Source organism: Notolepis coatsorum (genome assembly GCF_963971535.1).
Source record: "Notolepis coatsorum genome assembly, chromosome: 6".
Classification (NCBI taxonomy): domain Eukaryota; kingdom Metazoa; phylum Chordata; class Actinopteri; order Aulopiformes; family Paralepididae; genus Notolepis; species Notolepis coatsorum.
In genome coordinates, this window is record NC_140170.1 from 42,838,299 (window position 1) to 42,866,080 (window position 27,782).

General features: G+C 42.8%; 1 protein-coding gene across 3 annotated transcripts in view; it reads right to left on the reverse strand.

The window, feature by feature from the left end:
* edc4 (enhancer of mRNA decapping 4) overlaps positions 1-27,782 on the reverse strand; it is a 147,248-nt gene that overhangs the window by 115,964 nt on the left and 3,502 nt on the right. For all 3 annotated transcript variants that reach the window (XM_084316734.1, XM_084316733.1, XM_084316732.1), the window contains exons 4-9: positions 11,018-11,117; positions 9,398-9,584; positions 8,739-8,886; positions 8,251-8,355; positions 6,166-6,278; positions 4,084-4,176 (exon numbers count right to left, since the gene is read on the reverse strand). In XM_084316734.1, coding sequence (XP_084172860.1) covers positions 4,084-4,176; positions 6,166-6,278; positions 8,251-8,355; positions 8,739-8,886; positions 9,398-9,584; positions 11,018-11,117 — 746 coding nt within the window. The remainder of the gene's footprint in view (positions 1-4,083; positions 4,177-6,165; positions 6,279-8,250; positions 8,356-8,738; positions 8,887-9,397; positions 9,585-11,017; positions 11,118-27,782) is intronic.

Genomic DNA, 27,782 nt, shown 5'->3' on the forward strand with positions numbered 1-27,782 from the left:
GGAGACACACAGAGGGGACAGACAGACATGAGAGACAAGAGGAAGGGTTAGAGGAGACACACAGAGGGGACAGACAGACATGAGACAAGAGGAAGGGTTAGAGGAGACACACAGAGGGGACGGAGACAGACATGAGACAAGAGGAAGGGTTAGAGGAGACACACAGAGGGGACGGAGACAGACATGAGAGACAAGAGGAAGGGTTAGAGGAGACACGCAGAGGGGACAGACAGACATGAGAGACAAGAGGAAGGGTTAGAGGAGACACACAGAGGGGACGGAGACAGACATGAGACAAGAGGAAGGGTTAGAGGAGACACACAGAGGGGACAGACAGACATGAGAGACAAGAGGAAGGGTTAGAGGAGACACACAGAGGGGACAGAGACAGACATGAGAGACAAGAGGAAGGGTTAGAGGAGACACACAGAGGGGACGGAGACAGACATGAGACAAGAGGAAGGGTTAGAGGAGACACACAGAGGGGACGGAGACAGACATGAGACAAGAGGAAGGGTTAGAGGAGACACACAGAGGGGACGGAGACAGACATGAGACAAGAGGAAGGGTTAGAGGAGACACACAGAGGGGACGGAGACAGACATGAGAGACAAGAGGAAGGGTTAGAGGAGACACGCAGAGGGGACAGACAGACATGAGAGACAAGAGGAAGGGTTAGAGGAGACACGCAGAGGGGACGGAGACAGACATGAGACAAGAGGAAGGGTTAGAGGAGACACGCAGAGGGGACGGAGACAGACATGAGAGACAAGAGGAAGGGTTAGAGGAGACACACAGAGGGGACAGACAGACATGAGAGACAAGAGGAAGGGTTAGAGGAGACACACAGAGGGGACAGACAGACATGAGAGACAAGAGGAAGGGTTAGAGGAGACACGCAGAGGGGACAGACAGACATGAGACAAGAGGAAGGGTTAGAGGAGACACACAGAGGGGACAGACAGACATGAGACAAGAGGAAGGGTTAGAGGAGACACGCAGAGGGGACAGACAGACATGAGAGACAAGAGGAAGGGTTAGAGGAGACACGCAGAGGGGACAGACAGACATGAGAACAAGAGGAAGGGTTAGAGGAGACACGCAGAGGGGACAGACAGACATTAGAGACAAGGAGGGACAGAGGAGAATGGGGGGGGTTGGGGGGGGGGGGGGGGGGTAGAGGAGACACACAGAGGGGACAGACACGCAGAGGGGACAGAGACAGACATGAGAGACAAGAGGAAGGGTTAGAGGAGACACACAGAGGGGACAGACAGACATGAGAGACAAGAGGAAGGGTTAGAGGAGACACGCAGAGGGGACAGAGACAGACATGAGACAAGAGGAAGGGTTAGAGGAGACACGCAGAGGGGACAGACAGACATGAGAGACAAGAGGAAGGGTTAGAGGAGACACACAGAGGGGACAGACAGACATGAGAGACAAGAGGAAGGGTTAGAGGAGACACGCAGAGGGGACAGACAGACATGAGAGACAAGAGGAAGGGTTAGAGGAGACACGCAGAGGGGACAGACAGACATGAGAGACAAGAGGAAGGGTTAGAGGAGACACGCAGAGGGGACAGACAGACATGAGACAAGAGGAAGGGTTAGAGGAGACACGCAGAGGGGACAGACAGACATGAGAGACAAGAGGAAGGGTTAGAGGAGACACGCAGAGGGGACAGACAGACATGAGACAAGAGGAAGGGTTAGAGGAGACACGCAGAGGGGACAGACAGACATGAGAGACAAGAGGAAGGGTTAGAGGAGACACGCAGAGGGGACAGACAGACATGAGAGACAAGAGGAAGGGTTAGAGGAGACACACAGAGGGGACAGACAGACATGAGAGACAAGAGGAAGGGTTAGAGGAGACACACAGAGGGGACAGACAGACATGAGAGACAAGAGGAAGGGTTAGAGGAGACACACAGAGGGGACAGACAGACATGAGACAAGAGGAAGGGTTAGAGGAGACACGCAGAGGGGACAGAGACAGACATGAGACAAGAGGAAGGGTTAGAGGAGACACACAGAGGGGACAGACAGACATGAGAGACAAGAGGAAGGGTTAGAGGAGACACGCAGAGGGGACAGAGACAGACATGAGAGACAAGAGGAAGGGTTAGAGGAGACACGCAGAGGGGACAGAGACAGACATGAGACAAGAGGAAGGGTTAGAGGAGACACGCAGAGGGGACAGAGACAGACATGAGACAAGAGGAAGGGTTAGAGGAGACACGCAGAGGGGACAGACAGACATGAGACAAGAGTCAGTACCGTGTTAGTACTTGTTAAACGCAAAGTATTTCCAAACAGCACTCCTACCGTTTTATTTTATAATCAAAACTGGTCACAGCAAGTGAAGTGGGTGGAAGTGAGGAGAGCTCTGCGAGTGGGAGGAGGCGGGGCTGTTGTGCGTGTGTGTGTGTAGCGCTTAGTATCATGTGTGTCTGTCGGAGCGAGAAAGATGCAGCTAGTAAAAAAGTAAATCTATATTTTCTTTTATTATTATTATAATTATTATTATCGTTGGTTTGTTTTATTGTATTCTAGGTTATGGTGGGATATACTGCATAATTTTCAGTTTATTTGTACAAAAAAGCTCTGTCCAGTAACCTGTGGCATTTACATTTTTTTAAGTTTGCAGTTTGAGACTATTTGAAAGTTATTTAATAGTCAATGTTTTATTATGAACATACAATGGAATTTTCCATTAACTCAATCCCTGCCAACAACGTTTATATACGTGTTTGGCTGGCAACCGTTGAACGCCAACCACGTATATATACGTTATTTGATCGTTTTTCCTTTTTTCCGATATTTTTATTCATTATTCATCCAGAGACCTCGGTGTTACCATAGGGAATGAGTCTGAGATCGCCAAAGTGCAATACCGGCCGCAACCAGCTAGATGGCGGTATCGAGCACCCTTTGAAACCTTGCATCTTGGCCTGTGCAACGGTCAAATGTCACTGGGCTCACTTTTCTTTGTCGGGCAAATGGAGTGGTTCTCCCGGTTCCATTGAAGCGCGTCAAATATCCCCGATCCATATGTTGTGGTGGGTTGTGCCGTGGACCAAATGGACATCGGATGTACCAGATGGCGATCAAACAATTGGAATATTATTTTTGGAATACTCCCGATCACAGGTAAGGACTATCTGACGTACATTTTTGCTTGATCGTGCAATGCTTTTATACCGATCGGGCTGATAAGCGTTTTTAGTGTTCAATACGAATGCTGTTACTGGCAATGAAATAATCAGAAACGACCCCCCCCCCCCCCTTTCATGCATTCATGATGGAACATAATACCTATGATATAGATTTGATTTGGGAATAATAGCGTGTACAGGCAAGAAACGGCAACGTTTATAGTAGAATTGACGTATAAGCCTATTACTCAGCCTTTCAGGAATTACCCCAGACCACGCTATAACGATACTTATATTCACCACGGTATAACACGGGAACATATGGATGGAAAATGTATTCTTTTTCACATATTGAACGATATATAGGTGATGTCAAATGGGCCATAGTATTGTATCCATAGCAATAATATAGAATATAGTTATAGCTCTACAAACAAGGTGACGCACTCCTATCTTTTAAAGCGTGGCAGTGCTAGAACGGGGCCTGTCTAATGCCCGGTGGTCAATGAGTTAAAGAAAAGTCACAAATTGTATTGTATGCTGTCAATTAGTTCTTGTAAAGATAATCGGAACAGGGGAGCTCCTGTAGCTCACCGCATATCTCGGCGCTATTTCTGCGTCGGGGAAAACCGTGCTCGTCACGGATCTGGGGGACACGAGTTCGATTCCCGGACCCGCCGTCATTTCTCAGAATGTCTTCCCCTGCTCTACATCCCATTTCAACCTGTTTCTGTCGGTCATGCTTGACCAGAAAAGCGATAAACGCTAAAAAATAAAGTTTAAAAAAAAAAGATAATCGGAACCAGCCAAGAAAATTGCAATTGGTGCATCTCTAGTTGGAAGTAAAGATTAGCCTCGGATTAATACAAATAACTCGCAGCATGCTGGGTTCCAACTGTGTGTGTGCGTGTGTAAAGACTCACTCCGGGTCCTGCTTCTTGTGGTTGTCACAGAACAGGAGGCAGGACAGGGGGTGTCCTCCATGGGGGAGCCACTCGTGGAGACACCTGGGGGATCTGGAGTGAGAATAGCAGAAGGAAAAAGTAGAAAAAACGACAGTAAAAGAAAGAGGAAGAAGGGAAAGAACCAGAGAGCAGAAAAGGGACAGACAGACACAGAAAAGGCATAAGACACAGTAAAGGCAAAAGGCAATAGATGGGAATGGAGGAATATAACCAATTATTGGGTGTTTGTTAACACTTTGAGTGCCGACGACGTGTATTGTCGTCTTATCATGCCCCCCGTTGAGTGCAGACGACGTGAATTGTCGTTTGATTTTTTTATTAACGATCTGAATTCATATTTCATCAACCGAGTCTCCCGTTGGTACAGAAGACCCTCTAGGAGCTCAGATGGGAAAATACCGCCCCCTATCGTCTATCCCTGTGTAACTGCAGGCCATTCGATTATACTGCTGGATCCCTGTGGGGGGAGCCTACTGGCTCCACTGTGCTGACAAGCCGTCTGATGATGAGGGAAGTGATCGCGAGTTGGAAAGCAGCGTGGAATATATATTTACAGCAGCCAATAATCAATCAATAAACGCGATCGATATTTGGAATAGCGATCAGGAATTGGAATAATCTTTTTGGAGAACATCTGATCTAAGATAAGGAGTCTATGTTACCAGTTTTAGGATAATCAGAGCTGTATTCACTGAGATATCAGCATGTGCCGTGTGTGTATGTATGTGTGTGTGTGTGTGTGTGTGTGTGTGTGTGTGTGTGTGTGTGTGTGTGTGTGTGTGTGTGTGTGTGTGTGTGTGTGTATGTGTGTGTGTGTGTGTGTGTGATGTTGAGGAAATGAGAATAGATTTTTCAGCCCGCTTCTATACCATGCATAAGTACACATATACTATCGATGATCTAGCGTTTATTTGAAAACTATTCATAAATAGGCAGACAAATGACAACGTGTCTAGTGTATTCGAGAATATTCCAATAAATGCCGTTTATGGGGGAATCTTAAAATTTTCTGGACATTTGAGAAAACGATAGCTTTTCGAAATGCTATAAAAAGGATATGAACCGATTAAAAAACTATCTGTTTCGACAATGTTGACTGCAAACAAGTCATTGATAAGCGACGGGCAGATTAGACACATAGCCATAATTTAAAACATAGATTATGCGTTTTTAACGCTAACATTGAAGTGGATGATGGCATTCAAGGGGGTAAAAAGGAAAACAAGGCCGGCACTGATAGTGTTAATGTTAAATCATATTTGTTGCTATGTATTACAGGCAGTATTGGGCATGAGTACTCAGTAGTACAGTACTCATTGTTTTGCATGAATTTGGAGCACTTTGTTGATCTGTTCACCTGCTGATCAGTTTGTAACTGTGAAACATTATAATATCTTACATGTATGTCTAGCCCGTTTCGTGACTGCGATGCAAGCCTCGCTTGAATATGCAGTCACTGGCTCCCATGTTAATGTGCACATCAAGCACTGGTTAAAGACGAGCGGTGGGTCCAAAATATATCAGATATAAATTTCAAAGGTACCCACCGTTGCATTAGGGTTTCACACACACGCGGTGGGGTTTGAAAGCTCGGCGTTGCTAATAAACATTTTAAATCATTTTCATAAACGAGTAAAAAAAATCACTGAACTAGCCTTGGCTAAAATGGCTGCTTCCGCATTTTACAGTAGGAGTGCTGTGATTGCTGGCTGCTTTGTCACGTGCGCCCAGCAATCAGATATATTTTGGACCCACCACTCGTCTTTAACCAGTGCTTGATGTGTACATTAACATGGCTAGTAACGTGGGAGCCAGTGACTGCGTATTCAAGCGAGGCTTGCATCGCAGTCACGAAAGAGGCTAATGTATGTCTAGCAATGGATTAAGTCGGCATGTCTCAAAAAGACTAATAAACGTCCAAATTTTAAACGAGATTAAGAAACTTGGTCATATATTTGATTCATCGGACACATCCCTCAACAGGCCCAGTAACGTGAAATGCCATAAAACGCTATATTAACTAGTTGCTTTCTCGTTTACCTGGGCTGGTCCTGTCCCCCTTCAATGTACAGCTGCCAGAACTTGACATATCCATCGTGGCTGGCTGTGGCCAGGACTGTTCCATCTGGAGACAGGGCGCCTTCACTGACTCGCTGCCAGGACACAAAATGGAGACAAATCAATACAAGGGCATTGGTTTTCACTGTACAGGGATGATCATCACGAGACAAAATGGAAAGAAAATCAAGGATAGACTATTTTTCAAATTCCTAAGAAACAAACATCTAGTTGCACTGGAGTAAGTACATACCAACTAGGGGTATGTGCATGGGACTCAAAGTTGTAATGTTTTGCACAACTGCTGGGGAGATGGGTGCATGGAACAAGCCATGGACACAGACATGGAGCAACAGACATGGGAACAACCACTAAAAGAGCACTGGATTACACAAGCGTTTAAAGCCAGTGAGCAGGGTTTCCCATTAATTACCTTGCCAATAGGGATGTATCAGTAGTATTGGCAGTGGTAGTAGTCGTAATAGTAATCCACTATATTTTTTTATTTTCTAAAAAATAAACCAGTTCAACACAGGTAACCACTTTTGCTTAATTTCTTTGATGGCTCAAATGTATGCTCTAGTGCAGTGGTTCCCAAACCTCTCCTCGAGGCACCCCAGCCGTTCCATGTATTTGTTAAATTCCACCACCAGCACACCTTGATTCAACTAATAAAGGGCTTGTTAAGTTGAATCAGGTGTGATGGTGGTGGAATTTAACAAATACATTGAACAGCTGGGGTGCTTCGGGGAGAAGATTGGGAAGCACTAGTCTAGTCGATTTTGTGTTTTGAGCACAAAGTGCACCAGATTGATGCATTTAACTTTAAAATGTACACACAAAAAAAAGTTTCTAAAGGTTGCTTTCAGTCAAAGGCTCTCAGACAGATGAAAGATTTAGCCTCACCCTGGGACCAAAGCTCATTCAAATACATTATTCCGAGGGCTGTGTCACGTACAAGGATTCTGACTTCATGCCAAATGCATGCTTCATTAACACTTTAACTGCCGGAAGACGTGTTTAGGCGTCCTTCCCCGCCATGCTCAAGTTGCCGAAGACGCCGTAACTCGTCTTTGATATCAATATTTCAAAAATCTGTGATCGGATTCATATTTCCCATCCGCTGGCCTGAGACCCACCAAAAAGCCCCACTGAACCCTCTAGCGGTTCAAGAGCGCCATCTGGTGGCCGATCGGCGCAATCGCCAAAGAGGAAGTTACTTGGACGATGTGCTGTTCACTCATATTACTTCCGGGCACTCGGTATAGGTTCCGGCACTCTAGCTCGTCACAATACATAGCGATCCGTTGCCAATAACTCGATAAACAACATGATTTGGACGTATATACTATTATACAAGCTGGAAATGGACCGGATATTTCTACATCCCATAATGGATAACTGTCTACCCCACGCTGATCGCCCAACGGCCCGCGGAGACTGGGGTGAGTTTTAGCGTGTAATATTTCCGTGTTCGACACTAACTGCTATGATGAACATTTTACCCACATTAGATGAATGGTATAACGCTGCCCACGGAATTATAAACGCCCCCTCGCACATCCGGTCAACATCAGATGACGTGTAGTAACTTCCAGAAGTCAGTCCAGTTGGATTTTTTTATATCGCGCCGATTGCTATCAAACTGTATTTGATCATCAATATAATGCATTTGGGGATATAAATCACGTTCTGGAGAAAGCTGCAGAAAGAGATGAAAACATACTTATACTTTAGATCATATTTTAGTATGAATATGTGAATGAAAAAGTTTAACGTTCATACACCCTGAACAATACATATAGGACATTGAATGGGCCCTAATAATGGCAATTTAGCAATAGAATTTAAAAAGTTATAGCCCTGCAAAGAAGGGGAACTTATCCATAGACAAATAGAGCTGGCAACCTATGGTATATCATGAATTTAGCCTTAGGCAATCAAAGTGTTAAAGACATCAGACACGATACAAAATGATTACAACATTGATATTGTGTAGAAAACAACATTGTACGTTTGCGTGGGCATGGATATTGTTGTGTGCCGTGTGGTGGTCGAGAGGCCTACCTGGGTGTGCCCCTTCACTGTGATGACGCCCTCCTTCACCTCCGAGGCGTCCACGGGCCAGGTGCTGTGGCTGCTACGCAGAGCCTCCAGATCCCACACCTCCGCCTGAAGGGAGACAGGAGGTCAACGGAGGACGAGGGAGAGATGTAGGAGGACAGACGGTCAGAGAAAGACGAGCAAGAGAAGTGAAGAAGGAAGAGAGGTGTTATATGGCGAGGCATGGGGGAAGAGGGCAGGACAGACCCTTTTGTGTTCAAAACATTTTCAGCAAATTGCAATTTTTTTCAGTTCAGGCAGATGGAATGAAACCTACGGCTTAATGCTCGACGGCCGCTACTCAGACATTTTATTTAATGAAAGTTGCTGCTGCGCACTGCAAAATGGAGCTCTGGAGGCAACAGTTACAATTTTGTAGACGATACTGTTTTCAAAGAAGAGGCAACAGCACAGTACAACTCGGGCCTCGTCGGTTTGCGTGGGGCTCCTACCCTGTCTTCGTGAAGGAGGGCCAGGGTCTGGCTGGTGTCGTCCTGGGGCGGCTCGTTGTCGTCCTGGATGAAAGGGCACCAGATGAGGCGGCGATGGGAGCTCAGAGGAGTTTCTTCTGTCCGGCGGATGTGGATGATCACCTGGTCACTGGGGGGGCGGGGGTTAAAGAGGGTAACCGCTGATGGAGGAGGGAGAGGTCTCAAGAAATATATACTGAACACACTCACACAGCAAAATGACTGACGGTTCATAATAGGGCCGACCCGAATCCTTCTAAGCTTCGATCGCTGCCAATGGTAATCAATGTCAAAATGACTATTTGAATGCTTCAATTTCTTTTTGCGTCTTTCTTGGTGTTTTCTTTTTTTTTTTACCACTTGAAATAGATTGTAGAAACAATAATTTAGAAAATCAGTTCTTCTCAGTCAAAGACATCATAAGAACTTTCAGAAAACCTATCTACCACATTGCTCCCATTTACCCACTGCATTGAAACTTTTGCACAGGAAGAAGGAAGCTTCGATTCTGCAATGATAATTAACTACTACTGAGGCTTCAAAGCCCAGAACATGGTAATCGGGACATGCCCTCGTTCCAACACTCTGTGGTTCAGCATCACGCCCATTCTCTCCCAGTACCATTGTGATAAAAAGGATACAGTATCTTGCTGCTAGAGCAGGTAAGCTGCCAGACCACCAAGTTGCCCGCCTCGTCCACGCAGCCCAGGAGCGAGGAGTCGAGGTGGGCGAAGGCCAGGTCTGTGACGGCCCCCGTGAAGCCCTTCAGCAGGGAGCGCTCCGAGGAGCCCAGGCTCAGCACGCGGATCATAGAGTTGTTGTTGGCTCCTGAGGCCAGAGGGGGAGATATGAAAGATGTATTGGGAAGCAGGAATAGGAATCTCTTTTGGAAACAGATGAGATTGCTTGTGATTTATAAGCTGCTTCGAAGGACATGCGTGAAGAAGGACATGCGTGAAGACTAGGGTACTGTTCACATTTGAATCGATACCGATATCGATACCTTTTTCGTCTCTAAAAATGTAATCTGCCTACCTCTGTTGTAAAAAATGTGTCCAAACTTCTAATAATTTATTATCATTATTATTTATTTAGAGAACAATTTGTTATATATATATATATATATAATATTGCAGCGAGTGTTGTCTGCATCTAGCTTTGTAAAGTGTAACCACACTTGAGACTGTTTTCGGCTTGCCATTGCCCCGACTGCTTTGTTGTTGTTGAATCAAGTCAAATCCTAGGTAAGCGTGTATTGTGTGCGTGAACGTTGGCGTGAGGCACACTTCATAGGTTTCGTTTCGTGGTAAACTAAATGCTGACGTCAGCACTTTTTTTTTGGCACCGGTGGATCTCACGTGAATCGGTACTCGCCTCGGTAGTACCGACGTGATTCGGTCGATACCCTTAAAAGCACCGGATTCGGTACCCATCCCTAGTGAAGACGTTAGAGAGGCACTGTGTAAAATTATGCTCGGCTAAAATGAGGGTGTTTGAAGCAAGCTTGTGCTGGTTTTGAAGTTGTTGAGGTCATCCGAGGTCAATGCATAATACAGTGTATAGTCCTGCCTTATTTATCTGTCTCAGTATTTTGAACAAACAGGTGGAATGTTGTGTGTTGCGTGACAAGTAATGGCTTTTCAAAGTTGTACATTTTGACCTTTGATTGTCATGCCACCGTTTGGCCAACTCATGTCCTGTCACTGTGGCAAATGTGACGTCTCTATTATGTGATTTTTGCAAGTGCCACCATGCGTCAGAATGCGCAAAAACCTTTTTGTGATGCATTGGCACATCAATATCTATCATTGTGGCAAATTGCATGTCTCCATCATGTACTATGTTGTGGGACGAACCAACCGGTTTATACCAGCTGCTTGGTCGCAGCTAAAAGAAAAAAGAAAATGGAAAGGAAAGCACTTTATTTGACGATTGCTTAAAAGTGTCTAGTTTTGAGAGTTAATAGTTTACATTTGCAGACCCTTTTACTGTAATGTAATTCTTTGAATTAGTCTATGTGTTATCCAGGTGTTATTCAGATTCCTGAGTGTCACAAGTGTTAATGTAGAATGCATGGAAACATGAATAAATGTTCCTTATTTAATTTTTTTTACATATTTGGTCGTCGACCAATGGACTTATCGGAGACAACTGTCCGACACGAACCTCGTCCATTACGATATGTTAATGTCTGTTTTGATTAATGTATCGTTATTGCACAAGTACATAGGCAGACAGAAGAGACACTCCAGGCCTATTACCTCTGATGGCGTAGGCCAGGAAGGAGTTGGACACAGCTATCAGGTTGCCATAGTAATACTTGTGTTCCCAGTCATACTTGGCAACAGGCTGGATCTTCACCTGCAGGAAAAGAAAAGAAACAACCAGAATGGTATTAGGCTATAATTGGAACAAAACGCACAAAGGATGCATTATTTTTCTCCCACACTTGTACAACTGAATATCTATACAATCGCAGCAAAAGTAGTTGGTTTGAATTTAGATCAAATATGCTGAAGCAGCAGGGCCCTACGACTTCCATGATGCAGTAAACACAGACTGACTCAGGACTTCATATATTAACCTCTTAACATGCAACAGCTCGTATTCGGGCTGACGTGCCTGTGGGCGGAACGCAAAGTCACTGCACTTTGCGAGAGTCTAGCGGCTTGGGCAGCATTTTTCGCCAAACATATATATTACCGATTTAAAGATATATTTGTTGCCGTTTGAATGCCACCTCACTCGACCAAATCCGTGCCTGGGTTCCCGAGTTACATGACGATATGTCAGGCGAGCATCTTTTTACGCAGCAAGTAAAGATGACCACCCCGGGCTCCCGATGCTCCAGAACTGCCAAGCATCCGCTGATGGCGAAAATGATTGGTCAGCGCTGTAGCCAATGAGTGTAGCTTTCCAATGATGCCCCATGTGGGGGGGTGCGAATAAGGAAACTAGGTGAAAGTTGATGAGTGAAAACCAGAAGTGAATCACATCTCAAATTAATGGCCATGGACGAGGAAATGGAATTCTGGAGAGCTTTTTTTTTGTGCTGCACGGTTTGAAACCGATCGATGACACGGAAAACATGATCCAATTCTCAGCGGAGTTCTCACTCGCTCTTCTCTCACAGCCACACAGCTGCTGCACGTCTTGCCCCTCCTCCTCCTCCCAGACCAGTCATGTCAACAAACCACGGCAAGAGTCGACTGCATGAGCACCTCAGAGCTCCTCTTTCAACATAACACGCATTAAACAAAATGGCCCAGTCATCTATTCACTTTTGTTTAATACATGAGGCGTTGTCTAATGTTATCTAGCTACTGATATCAACGTCTGATATCATCACTAGCATTCGTTTTCGCAAGTGCTGGCTAGCGTTGGCTAACTAGCTATCGCTCGTGAGCTAACGTTAGATACCTAGCTAACGTTACTGTTTAAACAAAACTACACAGTCAACTATTCACTTTAGTTTAATACATGATGCATTGTCTAACTGGCTACCGACTGATAGCTCCTGATATCAACAAATGCACATTTCAGTTTAAGAATGATAGGGATGCCCCGTGCCGATCGATCGGCCAGCATGAGACCTACGTTAGCTAGGTAGCTAACGTTAGCTCACGTTAGCTCACTGTTTTAACGAAATGACCCAGTAAACTAAATAGTTCACTTTATTTTAATACATGATGCATTGTCTAACGTCATCTAGCCGGCTAGCAGTAGCTACAGATAGCTCATGATATCAATGTCTTATAACATAATTGACATTATTCGTTTTTGCAGCTGAACATTGGCTAATTAGCTATCATGCTTCATAACAACACTGTGAAGATGGCAATGCTGAATGTGATTTGACCAAATCAGAGTATACACACAGACAGTGGAGCTGTTTGCAGATAGCGAGCATTTTGACTTGTGTGGTGGCGATGTCTCGCAGATAATACAACTACAAGTATAATTATATAATATATATATATTAAAAAAAAATCAAAGGGTTAAATCAAGGATTTTTAAGTGCTTTCGAGGAAATGTCAAAATATCGCGATATATATATTGTGTATCGTGATATAGCCAAAAAATATCACGATTAGGGATGGGTACCTTTCACATTTGAACCGATACCGGTACCGGTACCTGTGAATCGATACCGGTACCAAACGGTACCTTTTTTCGGTACTTTAGTCTCAAGAAATTTAATTTACCTACCTCAGTCGGGGAAAAAAATCCAAACTTCAAATAACTACAATTTCGACCGTTTTCGGCTTGTCATTGCTCCGACTGCTTTGTTGTTGAATCAAGTCAAATCCTAGGTAAGCATATATTGTGCGTGTGAACGTTGACATGAAAAGAAAAAAGTTTATAAAAAAAAAAACGGTTTCTCACTTGATTCGATACTTGGTAGTACCGACGTGTTTCGGTTCGGTGCCTCAAAAGTACCGAATTCGGTACCCATCCCTAATCACGATATCCTTTAGAGGCCGTATCGCCCCCCCAGCTCAACGCTGCACTACAGTGCGTTACGTGGTGCGCCACCCTGGCGCCCTCTGAACAGATTTTTATAAAATGTTGACCTGTACTACATAAGACGTCAGGCTATGGATCCCCGGTGTTTTCCAGCTTATACCCATTTTTTTTTATTGCAACCACTACAGAAAAATGTGAGTACACAAGTTCAAGTTCAACTCAAGTTCAGAGCTCTGTTGCTCTATTTCATTAGCACTAAAAGTGATTTTCCTTTTTTGCATTAGTAATGGGGATGCCCCGATCAATCGGCCAGCGATCGGTATCGGCCGATATTCAGTATAAATATGAGATTGGTGAATTCCGATAATGCTTTCTAGTCGCGGATTGCGAAAACCGATCAATGACGCGAAAAACATGAGCCAATTCTCAGCGGAGTTGGTGTCATTGTCGCATGTTAAGTAGCCTAAAACATGATGTCGGCGGTGTGGAACTATTACAAAGTGTCTGAGAAAGATCTGCAATGTATGCCAGGATAAAATACCTCGTGGGGGAAGCAAAGGTTTCAACACAACAAATTTAATAAGACACTTGAAGTTAGGGCTGGGCGATAAAACGATAACGATAACTATCGCGATAAATTATTTCCTCGAAATAAACATGAAACGTGGTCGCAAAGTTTCGATATATCGATTTTCCAAGCTTGGATATGAGCAGACGCACTAACAACCAATCAGTGAAGGAGATGGCCGAGAGCGAAGGAGACCCGGAAGGAGACCCAGAGGTAGGACTCACTCAACAACAAGGCTTGCTAGGCTAATTAGCTTGCACGGCGATGTTTTATATATTTACGTGCCGAGTATGTGTGTGGCGTGAATTCTGAGGCCACGTTTATAGTAGTGTGGGGTATACAGTAGACGTCGTTTCAATATATTGTGGCGGAAGAGAGTATTTTAGTGTCATATTTAGCACATTGTCATGAGATACTCCGCTTAGAAACAACAGGCTGGCTAGGATAACTAGCTTGCACGGCGCTGTTTTATATATTTACGTGCCGAGTATGTGTGTGTCGTGAATTCTGAGGCCACGTTTATAGTAGTGTGGGGTATACAGTGGACGTCGTTTCAATATATTGTGGCGGAAGAGAGTATTTTAGTGTCATATTTATTACATTGTCATGAGATACTCCGCTTGTCGGCTAACTGCTAACGTGCGCGGACTGATGACGACATCAACTCGACTCGAGACATTCGCAGCAGCATAAGAAGTTAATTAAACTGGACAGACATTATCGACGATAATTATCGATATAGAGTTATATGAAAATAATTTTATAATTTTATCGCGATAACGTTTTTGATCATATCGCCCAGCCCTACTTGAAGTCCCATCACCCAGAGGAGCATGGAGAGTTCGTTAAGCTTACCGCGGAGTAAGGCTGAGCCCGAATGTTCGAACGTTCGTTCGTTATGTTAAAGGGGAACTATCTTATAAATGGCCTTTTTGAGTGTTTAGCATTGTTTCCTAGCTATGTGAACTTATATTAATATGATCTATGTCTCAAAATTCTCATATTGGCGCATTCTTCCAATTCTCCTCTCACAATATTCACCCTCACTGAACTGAGTCATTTGAAAATGTGCCCTATATGTGATGTCATAAAGACACCGCTGCATGTTAATGTTCAGGGGGGCCGGCCCGGCGCAGTGGTTTAGGAGCCCAGGCTCAAAACAGCTCGAGATCTTGAGGTAGAAAAATGCTGTTTTTGAGGACTTGATTAGAAATACAAAACAATGAATAAAAAAAATATATATATTACAGAGGTGTTCCATAGACTCACAGGAATTGTGTAAAAGTGCCCAAATAGTGAAAGAAATAGTAAAATAGTTCCCCTTTAACATTCAAATTCTAAATCAAAATTTGAATTAAATTTTTAATTAACACTTTAACTGCCGAAAACGCCGGAACTCATCATTCCCCGCCATGCTCAAGTTGCAGAGGACGCCGGAACTCGTATTTGATATCAATATTTCAAAAATCTGTGATCGGAATCATATTTCCCCTCTGCAGCCTTGACACACAGTTCTGATCTCCTCTCAATCCTCTAGCGGTTCAAGAGCGCCATCTGGTGGCCGATCGGCAGATCGAAAAACCGGATGTCAACCTTTAACCCGGCAGGACTCACTCCATATGTGGTCCGGGCACTCGCTAATGTTAGAGAGACTGAGTCTTCACACAGTGAACATCGATCGGTGGAAATAACTCGAAAAAACAACATGATTTGGACGTATATACTATTATACAACCTGGAAATAGATCCGGTATTTCGACATCCCATAATTGAAAACTGTCTACTCCACGCTGATCGCCCAACGGCCCGAGGAGACTGGGGTGAGTTTTAGCGTTATATTCTAACGTGTTCTTTACTAACTGCTATGATGAACATATGACTAGAGCCATATGGAATCCGCGATCACGGAATCGCGGACGGAATCGCGGAATTGAGCAATAAAAATGGAATCCACTATAAAAAAATTTAAAATAAACGTTTTTTTTTTATGTTGTGGGACTTGTACAGCACTTTGTTCAACTTTGTCAGTGCTGTAAAGTTTAAACCTTTTTAAATCTTAGACAAACAAAACACTTTGCTTTCATGAAATATTGTAAGCCGTCATTTGAGGCTTTATAAAAGCAGCACAATGAACACAAATCTGTCAGTGCCGAGTCCGACCTCATCTTAAATAACAAACAGCATTGCTTGTTGTTAACAAAGAGAGGCAGAGTTGATTTTGCAAAAATATATATAATTATAATTTTTTTTTTAATAATAATCAAATTTTATTTTCATATTCGAATCCCATGCCCATCGAACGAAGCTTCGAAGTATTTAAGACAGCCCTATTAAATGGACTGTTATATCTTATTAAATTGTGGACATTTATTCATTCCCACTTATTAGACACTATTTCTGATGGTAAAATGAGCGTAAAAAGCAAAATACAGAATTCTGAAATATTAAAACGGAAAAAACGGAATTTGGAAAAAAATAAAATGGAATTGGGAAAAAAATAAAACGGATTTCATATGGCTCTACATATGACCCACATTAGATGAATGGTATAACGTTGCCCACGGAATTATAAACGCCCCCATCCGGTCAACATCAGATGACGTGTAGTAAATTCTAGAAGTACGTCCAATTGAAATTTTTGATCTCGCACAGATTCCTACCAAATTGTATTTCATCATCAATATAATGCATTTGGGGCTATAAATCACGTTCTGGAGAAAGCTGCAGAAAGAGATGAAAACATACTTATACTTTAGACCAGTGTTTCTCAACTGGTGGGTCGCGACCCAAGAGTGGGTCGCGGGGCCATTTTGAGTGGGTCGCGGATGTGTATAAAAAAAAAAAAAAAAAAAGTAAAATTTTTTTTTTTTTTTTTTTCACTACCTATCTTTGTGAAAGTGGCTTCTCAGCTCTGGTCCAGCTGAAGACAAAGCGGAGGAACAGATTGGACATTGAGCATGACCTCAGAGTTGCTTTGTCTACAATCACCCCAGACTTTGAGACTCTTGTCAGGAGCAAACATCATCCACAGTTATCCCATTAGTCCCCTGGGATGTTAAGCTAAGAATTCTGCTAAGAAGGATATATTATTTATTATTATTATTATTTTATTTCATTGTGTTTTTAGCCCTTAGTTGCACTTTTGTTGCAACCCCAGTTATCCCATTAGTTCCCCCAAACGTAGGTCTGTTATGTTAAGCTAAGAAATATTTTATTTCATTGGGTTTTTATCCCTAGTTGCACTTTTATTGCAATCCCAGTTATCCCATTAGTTCCCCCAAACTTAGGTATGTTATGTTAAGCTAAGAAGTCTGCTAAGAAGCATAATTATTTATTATTATTATTTAATTTCATTGGGTTTTTAGCCCTAGTTGCACTTTTGTTGCAACCCCAGTTATCCCATTAGTTCCCCCAAACTTAGGTCTGTTATGTTAAGCTAAGAAATCTGCTAAGAAGCATATTATTTATTATTATTTTATTTCATTGGGTTTTAGCCCTAGTTGCACTTTTGTTGCAAACTCAGTTATCCCATTAGTTCCCCCAAATTTAGGTCTGTTATGTTAAGCTAAGAAATCTGCTAAGAAGCATATATTATTTATTATTCTTTTATTTCATTGGGTTTTTAGCAATAGTTGCACTTTTGTTGCACTTTTTTGTGTTTATTTCATGTTTTGAAAGATTGCGTATTACTGCAATTTTTTTTTTTTTACATAAATCATAGTGGTTCAAAATTTTGGGTCGTGACTTAATGACTAAGGAAAATGTTGGGTCCCGAGGCTAGACCAGTTGAGAACCACTGCTTTAGACCATATTTTAGTATGAATATGTGAATGAAAAAGTTTAACGTTGCTACACCATGAACAATACATATAGGACCTTGTGTAACTGAGGGGTTACAATACCCTGACTGTATTAAAGATTGTGATATATTAAACCACTACTAGTTATGTACTTTAATTACTGGCCATACAGTACATGAATATATATGGTGAACACCCACACAAGAATACGGCATTGACACATAAAGTTCTATTGGAGGGTTATTTATTATTATTAAGCAACGTTAGGTTACAGATTGAGAATTAGGCTCACGCTTGTATGGCGAAGAACATACGTAAAGTCAGTCAAGAGCATAAGTCAATGAGAATAGTAGGAATACTAGGATGGGTCTAAGCTGACGCCACCTGTGGTATAGCAATTATATGGGCCACACCGGTACCATCTGGAGACACTGGGGGGTTCCCTCCGGGGTGTAAAGCCGGGAGGGGTAGAGGAATGGTCTGGTACAAAGTCTGGGTTAACGAGGAATAACGAGGCTCCAGATACAGGAGCCGGTGCATGTACTCCCTTGATCAGCAGACAAAGCAATAGTTGTAATCCAAGATGCTCGATAGCATTGACGACAGCTAGCCAGTCCCTTCCAAGAGGCGGGCCCGAGTGGTGATCCTCACGGGGGTAAATCCCAAACGACAGTGGAATCAACGGTGCTCTTCTCCAGTGGTCACGGTCCCAAAGCAATATAATCCAACCAGAAATGGTTCTGCAATCGCCGGTGTAGATTCTCCTGTGTACATATCCAACGGTTCTCGCCTAGGACTCCTCGGGTGTGGGCACGGATTTAGGCCGCACAGCCTGGATAAGTGCACTAGCTAAATACACGACGAACCGGTGATAATGCTGGTCACTGAAGAACTGTAGCCGCACGATACACTATAAATGATCGACTATTACTTCACATTAGATTAAGTCGAACTCAACGTTACTGCGTTAAACTCTGACACTTTAACATTCTATTCGCACGCGGTTCTCAATGCTCTATTTAGATGCAAGGTTGCTCACTTCACTGCACGTTGACTCGTGGTGAAGGCATTAAGGTTTTTTGGTAAGACTACTGCTGTTTTCACCTGCGCCGTATTTATACGTAAGGTGAATATCTAGTGCCAACCTCAGTTCTTGTCTCGTATTACTACGCAGACTCTGGGCATGTACCGACATGCCCGGAGTTGCCTTTGAACTTGCCGTTGGGGGCTTGGTTGTTGGCGCCTGGGGTCGCCGTCCAATAGGAGAGCGAATATTACTCTGGTTTGTACACAGGTAAAGGGATATTCCGTGTATATATACAAACAATATACAAGGTATATCAAAACAATAAATATATATATTCAGTTTAATCTGACCCTTTGCAACACCTTGAATGGGCCCTAATAATGGCAATCTAGCAATAGAATTTAAAAAGTTATAGCCCTGCAAAGAAGGGGAACTTCTCCATGTTAAATAGGTTAAACCTTAGGCAATCAAAGTGTTAAAAAAATTAAATTAAAAAAAATTATTTTATGTGTCTATTGATTCTGTTTGAACCAATGTGGTTTTTCTTCACAGTTGCAGATAATTAGGCTACACTATTATAGTATTAAAAAAAACGCTATATTCATTAGAGAAAGTTGATTTAATAAAAAATTGAGGATATAAAATTTTTTTATAATAATAATAATTTAAAAAAAATGTAAACTTTGAATTTTTTATTTATTTATTTTATTTTAATTAAAAACGAAGGTTTGAACGTTCGTTCGTAAAACCCTGACGAAGTTCGAATCCCAAAAACAGGCTTCGGGGACAGCCTTACCGCGGAGTAAAAAGAAAAAGGCAGGTTAAGGGTGCTTTCACATAGTTTTGGTGGACTCGGTGCGGTTCTGGTGGTGAAGTTGCAACATTGTTTCATTCATCATTTGGTTCGTCTGCATTCACACAGCAATTTGTCAGGCGCACCAAACTATCTGAACAATGTCACGCGGTCGAAAAGGGCGCTCATCTATTGGACAATAGAGAGTGGAAATGTGTGTGTGTGGCTGCGAGCCTGTGTATGCACGCGTGTGTGTGTGTGTCTGCGTGTGTGGACTGCGAGTGTTCCTTCGACCCAAGATGCACAGTTAGATAGATAGTAGGGCTGACCTTCAAAGCTTTTTTTGGCAATCGAAGCTTCGGGGCCGAGCTTCGATTTTAATTCGAAGCTTCGAAAAAAAAATACATTTTTTTTTTATATCTTATGTTGTGGGACTTGTACAGCACTTTCTTTTTTTTTTTTTTTTTGATCCACTTTTTCTCCCATTTTCTATATTTTTCTCCCATCCCAATTTCGTATCATCCAATTCAACCCTCCCCTGTCACGAACGCTGTTTCTTGCCTCCCACAAGCCGGCTGCAGTGAGGACTAAGTCATACATAGCACAAGTCCCCTCCGGTACTTGAGGTAACAGCAGTCGCATCTTTTCACCTGCGCAGCTCGACCTCTCAGTGTCGAGGAGTAACGCGTGGGAGGCTCACGCTGCCCCCGACACTTCCTGATTCTACTGCGCAGGCGCACCAACCGACTTGTAGGAGTCGCTTGTTCACAACGTTCGATCCCCACCCTTCAGTTTTCCCTCCCCGTAATACGGCCAATGTGTATTACTGCGGACGACCAGCCAAACTGAAAAACAATGTGGAGAGCTGGATTCGAACATGCGAATCCTAGCGTCTCCACACTGGTGGCGAGTGCCTTAGACCACTACACCACCTAGCCGCCCAGCACTTTCATAAACTTTGTTGTTTTTAAATGTGCTCTATAAATAAAGTGGGTTGGATTAATTAATTAAGTAGCCCCTTTCGTGACTGAGCCAACAAGGTTTCACTCGGCTGTGTGATTTAATTCAAGGTGGATCGCTGTTGTCGTTTGAACAACTTCAGATTTCATGGGAACTACCAATCCCGCAAATCAAGAATGTTTAAGATGAATGAAGTAAGATTTTGATTATTTGAAATATGGCCTGTGTAGACTAAACTATGCACAGAATTATGTCAGTCTACAAGGTCCGGATTCTACATGGTCCGGCAATGTAGACATTGTAGACTCCACTGCAGACCAATTATCAGTGAATGTTCATGCATTTTTAAGAAGGGCTACTTCCACAAAAAAACAAAGAACTCACCAAAACATCTCAGTAGCACCTTATCTAAATTTTATTTCATATTTTGTTTATTCATCCCAGTATCTTTCTTTCTTATGTGTGGAATTCTACAAGGCATGTAGGTGTATATGTATTTGAGGATGATATCCTTCAAACAGGCAATAGTGATGATATAATTTGGGCAGTGCTGAGCTGGGTTACCACACACACACACACCACACACCACACACACACATTTAGCTGACGCTTTTATCCAAAGCGACTTACAAGTTCTGTACGACAAGACAGCAAGAAGGGTACAACTCTATCAGCTGAGTAACAATGTTTATCAAAGTGTTGCGTGTTACAGTGTAGGTTAGTTTATTAGGAAAAGTGCATGACAGTAAGGTTAGTCACGGTTAATGTTCGAAGCTTGTGCCATCGAACGAAGCTTCGAAGTATTTAAGACAGCCCTAATAGATAGATAGTGTTGTTTTGCAGTGAATGCCGCACGTGCGGTAATAATAATAATAATCCGAGTGTTCCTTCGACCCAAGATGCACAGTTATATAGATAGATAGTGTTGTTTTGCAGTGAATGCCGCGCCACGGTAATAATAATAATAATAATAAGCCGGGTGTTCCTTCGACCCAAGATGCAGTTAGATATATAGATAGATAGTGTTGTTTTGCAGTGAATGCCGCGCGAGTGGTAATAATAATAATAAGCCGGGTGTTCCTTCTACCCAAGATGCACAGTTTATCAGGTGACTTCCTATATTTGGTCCGCGGTTGGTCCGATGAAGCGAACCGAGACCTATGTTTTTGGTCGGACCAGAGTTTGCGTGTTTGGTCCGCGGACCGAGTTCGACGCGCATTCACACAAACCCCAAAAAGCGGACTATCGAATAATTCTGGTCCAATAGTCCGGACCAAACAGCCCCTGTGCGACCTAAGACCCAAAACGACCGCTAACGCAAACCACTTTAGAGAGCATAACCGCGATAGTCAGAACAGAAGGCTAAGACAATCACAAGAAAAGTCATGAAATTCATAGGGCTGGACGAGACGGACTACTCTCTCACATTGAGCGAGCCCTGCTAGTCCGCTACACTCTCCCAGCTCGCTAAAGAGACAACAAGTTACAACAAGCATGCCGTGAAGAGCCGCCCTACTCTGCCTCTGATTCGCAGACTGTGGTAATGTGATTGGACCAAAGCAGAGTTGACGGACACACACACAGTGCAGTCGGACATGCAAAGACGCTGCTTGCAGTAGAGAGTAGGGCTGGGCGATAAAACGATAACGATAACTATCGCGATAAATTATTTCCTCGAAATAAACATGAAACGTGGTCGCAAAGTTTCGATATATTGATTTTCCAAGCTTGGATATGAGCACGCACTAACAACCAATCAGTGAAGGAGATGACCGAGAGCGAAGGAGACCCGGAAGGAGACCCAGAGGTAGGACTCACTCAACAACAAGGCTTGCTAGGCTAATTAGCTTGCACGGCGATGTTTTATATATTTACGTGCCGAGTATGTGTGTGGCGTGAATTCTGAGGCCACGTTTATAGTAGTGTGGGGTATACACTACAGTGGACGTCGTTTCAATACATTGTGGGGAAGAGAGTATTTTAGTGTCATATTTAGCACATTGTCATGGAATACACCGCTTAGAAACAACAGGCTGGCTAGGATAACTAGCTTGCACGCCGATGTTTTATATATTTACGTGCCGAGTATGTGTGTGGCGTGAATTCTGAGGCCACGTTTATAGTAGTGTGGGGTATACAGTAGACGTCGTTTCAATATATTGTGGCGGAAGAGAGTATTTTAGTGTCATATTTATTACATTGTCATGAGATATTCCGCTTGTCGGCTAACTGCTAACGTGCGCGGACTGATGACGACATCAACTCGACTCGAGACATTCGCAGCAGCATAAGAAGTTAATTAAACTTGACAGACATTATATCGACGATAATTATCGATATCGAATTATATGAAAATAATTTTATAATTTTATCGTGATAACGTTTTTGGTCATATCGCCCAGCCCTAGTAGAGAGAGCGGAGAATTTTGACTTGTTGCGTTTGTGGCAATGTCTCGCAGATAATACATATGAAATTTGCTCAGAGTCCAGAGACAGTTGTGGTTCGGTCCGGATCTGGACCGGAGTCCGGACTTTGAGAATGCCTGTTAGACATACAGTATAATACTGCCAGCTGCTATAACAAAACCAAAAACGTTTTGTATTTGTTAGTTAAGTTTAGATTTGTATTTCTTATTGTTTTGTCATTATTATTAGTAGTGTCATTACTGTTGATATTGTGTTGTTGAACATTTTAAATAAAAATGTTTAATTAAATACAAATAAACGATCGGTATCGGCAGTGTATCGGTCGATATGGCTCATAGAAGGCAAAAAATTTGATCGGGGCATAATTAGTAACTTCCGAATGTTATCTTTCAAAAGAGACCAGGCTCATGCATGTGCTTTAACACTTTCAGTGCCGGCCATTAACATGGTAAAGCATGGTTAAATGCCAGCATCCACTTCAATGATAGCGTTGTGAACGCATAATCCAGGGCTGTACGTTAACTTTTTTTGCACATAGCACTGGTGCTACAGAGGTTGATCGTTTTGTAGCACAGGCCAAAATCTTGTAGCACAAGTATAAAATGTGTTATATTTGTAACAGTCACAAATGTGCCTATTGTATTTGTGTTATTTAGTTGCAGTGCCATGTTTGGCTGTCATTTTATGCTGACAAGTTGACGTCACACAGCCAGACACGTTACGTGTAAGGAATTATGGGATTTGGTGTTGGGTGTATGGACTCTACTAGGGGTGGGAATCACCAGTTTCATCACGATACGATACGATATAGATTCTTTGGACAACAATACGATATTTGCTGATATATGCCACGATATGATACGATGCAGGTGCCTGCAATCGATATGAGACGATATCATAACATAAGCCCATTTAACACAATCAGTAACATTTAGATCAACTCAAAAAAGGCAACGGAAATATCATTTGACATTTTTATTTTTGACCTCTTCCAGACTTTTAAAGGAAAAACAATCTATTGTTTTTAATACACATAGACCTCCTGTTCACTGTAAAGTGCCACGTTTTGATATATTGAGCTTTAAACTTTAAGTTAAATGTTTTGGAACTCACAACACGCAACCGTTTTATGTTGCATGATCATGAATACATTTATTTTGTATTGTATTTTTTATGTTTAAATATCAACATTATCTGTCCACCCTCAGTACATTTACTATCAATATAATATACTCGTCTGACTTCATGTGATCTTTCCAAACGCACACACACAGAGAAGGGAGAATGTCTGCCCCCTCCTCCTCACTCTGCCCGTCTGCTGTTCTCTCTATATGGCTATGAACAGCTTGTTGTTAGCTCATGCTAACGTAACGTTCATTTCGGACTTTATGACGCGAGGATTGCAAAGCATGTTATATGCATTTGACCCGTTGCCGAATAAAACAGCAGGGATTTGTTTTGGGTCGCGACAACACTATCCACTAGCTCTGTTTCAATGTCCGCGTTCCAAACGCTGCTGAGACGAGTCCTGCTCACCTGCTGTGTTGTGAGCTGAGCCGAGCGGATATGAGTCACTGCTCGCAACTCGCGGGGATATTGTTCGCTAGGGATTATGGGATTTGGTGTTTGATATATGGAGTCTTACGCAGAAGGGACATTGTATTTAATCGCACAAGACTACAAGTACCAAGTGGATAGCGGGCCATCGCGGGCCATCGCACCAGTGCTATTGAAGTCAATCCTTTCATCACACAGACTGACGTCAGTGTCGCACGTGCGACATGTCGCACTGTACAACCCTGGCAAAAGAGAAGCCAACAACTTCTAAAACAACATAGAAACAGAGCACTAACGGCTAAATTCACAGAAAGACACATGCATCAACCAGATTATATCCAAAGTGCACCTGAAAAACAAAGAAAAGACCAGAGCGAGCACCTGCACCCCTCTCAAGTAACAGAAGACATTACAGTAAGAATTGTTGGCTTGAGGTTGTTAAGGATTCTGTGGCTGCATGTGGAGTCAGACGAACCACCAAAGAAAATTAGGAAGCTCTGTCCTTTCCTGATTAAACATTGCAAGCAGGGAAGTGCTTTTCTGCTAAATGAGTGAGAGCCACCTTTTGTCAAATTAATTTGCCCGGGTCTTTGAGCAACACATGGATGCAGTTCTTCCGAAGATCAATGGCAAGAAAATATCTGTTGTAGTTGTTATATGCTGTATTAAAAGCCATAGAACTCCAGCCTGCTCTGGAGTGGCAGTAAGTAAACAGACAATTTGTTTGCATACTATGTTGATGTAAAATAGATTCTCTTGGCAGCATAATGCTAGATAAGTTTGACTGTTCACATTCTGGCGCTAACAAAGAGTTATCGTAGCTATTTGACCACGCCGAGTGCCAGAGGCAGATCTTGTGGCAACAGATGCAGAGTAGGCATATCCCTAGGAACAGTCCTCAATATAATAATTACTTAAAAAATTGGTCAAAATACATAAAATCTGAATAAAAGAAATGTAACTGAAAAAGAACACAGAATTTGGTGTAAAAGTAAATATGGCTGCAAACTCCTACCAATGCCCTCCATAAATCTGCCATGTTGAGGACATTTTTCCTGGTGATATCAGTTATACTAGACACATCAAGGGATGTGCGCTGCGTTTAATTTCACTGATGTTTAACCGCATGTATGTATTGTACAGTATATAAGAAAATATAATGAAGTGGTTAAACAGGAAAAAGAAAAGATGCCATGTTCAGCAAAAACATTGTTTGCAGTGCATTGACAATAGTATGCCTAATGACCTTAAGATAAATTTGACATTAGGCTATGAGGAAGCATCAATAATACAACAGAGCTGCCACCACTGAAACGGAGTAATTTCAACAAACTCAGTGCAGACATGACATCAAAGATACTTGAGATGATTTCCTTCAGTGGTATCATCGTTTTCTAACGTATGTGGTGCTGGTGCATGGCTCTTCAGCTGCAGATTATCTCAATGTGTCAAACTTAAACATTACAGCTGGAAAGGCTGCACTAGTTAGCTAGTTTGAACGTGGATCATTGTAGTGGACTGATACCTGCTCTTTGATAAATCTACAAAGGACTGAATCCTGCCATGTAACGTCAAGTTAAACAAACAGCAGTCAAAATATTTTCCAAACGGCGACGAGGAGTAGTAGAAGTTTGTACGGTAGGGCTGACCCCTATTAATCGATTAGTTGACTAATCGGTCGAAAGGGGCCGTAGTCGACTGGCCAACCTCTTAGTAGAATATAATATAAAAAAAAAAAAAAGGCATAGAAACGTGGCTAACGCTAATGGCACGCATACCAGAGGCTAACTGCCTACGAAAACAGGCACAGAGGCACTGAATGAGGATTTCACCCATCTAATGAACACACTATACTAGACAAATATCAAGATGTATCCATCAGTGGACCAATTGCATGCTTTTGCAGAGGACAAGACGCCTTCAGTCGACTCCTTCAGACATTAAGCACCCCCACAGCCCAAATGGAATGATAAAAACGGCAAATTTTGGCCAATCCTAGTCGACCATCCAAATCCTTAGTCGGGGACAGCCCTATTGTACGGTGTGAACAACAAAACTAGCTAGAGCTAGGGATGGGTATCGTTAGGATTTTATCGATACTACTACTCCTATCGATACTGCTTAACGGTTCGGTACTTTATCGATACTCTTATCGGTTCTTTTTGATACTTTTTTTATGATTTTTATATTTGCAGTTGAGAGCATTGGTCATCTCCCTACAGTAAAGATTAGAAATGATTGAATTATTGTAAATGTGTGTGGAGTGGTGGGAATAGCTGCTTCAATAATAACGTATAACAACAACAGACAAGTTAGACAACTATGTATACAAAAAAAACGATATACACTGAATGATTAGTTGTTACCTAAAGTCCTTGGACTCCACTGTAGAGAACGGGTGCAGGCCTTTGACAACAAACTTTGTCACAGCCCTGTGACACTCGTTCACCCTATCCTCTGTCATCTTTCCTCTAGCTGCTAGGGAGAAAGGACTTTGGGTGGTGGAGGTAGATGGAGGATGTGTGGTGGGCTCACTGGGCTGGGACACATTGGTGGCTGACCTCAGCTTGACGATCTATAAAAAGTTTTTAGATTGTAGTATTTGTAGCTAAACAATTATTTTGTTTATTAGCCTATTTGTAATAATTCGTTATTAGCCTAGGAAACTCCGTATCTTGGCTTACCGGCTGCAGTGGACGTGGATGCAGATGGACCACTGCGCGCAAGGCAGTCGAATACGGCGCATTTCTGCACACTAATATAGTGTTTTGCAAACAAATGTTTTGATAGATTGCTCGTATTGCCACCCTTACTGGCAAATGTTTTGTTGCACTTGTGAACGCTTCGCTCTATCCGCCATCACGACTCAGTCCATGCAGAGCTGTCTGTGTCTGTGTGCAGCGTGCGTCGGCACGGAGACAGCGCTGAGATGCTTCCAGCTGCAGCACATCAGGTGTGTGGGGCTTGTATGTGCGGGGCTTGTAAGCGCTGCTGTCTGACGTGCTGCAGCTGCATACTATTGACAGCGCTTTCATTAAGGAGTACCCGTATGTATGTGTAGCGCGACTCTCGAGGAGTGTGTGTAATAATGACTCGCTGCTTCTCGTGCAGAGACAGAGAGAGGAGAGATCGTTCGCAACTTTTAAATAATAATAATAATAATAATAATTTCTCTAGAGTATCGATAGCAGTACCGAGGACGTCGGAGCTTATAAATACGCCGGTATTTTCTAATATAGTACCGGTTCCCGTTTAAAACCGGGGTCCGGGGGGCATCCCTAGCTAGAGCAAAGGGGGCGTACGGAGAATGAGAGCCAGGTGCGTTTGAGAGCAAAACGATGGTGGGCAAGTAATGTAATCTATGTATGCCCAAACACACCGGTAACATTGGCAACCCTAGACTATGGGTCAACTCCCACCGACTCAT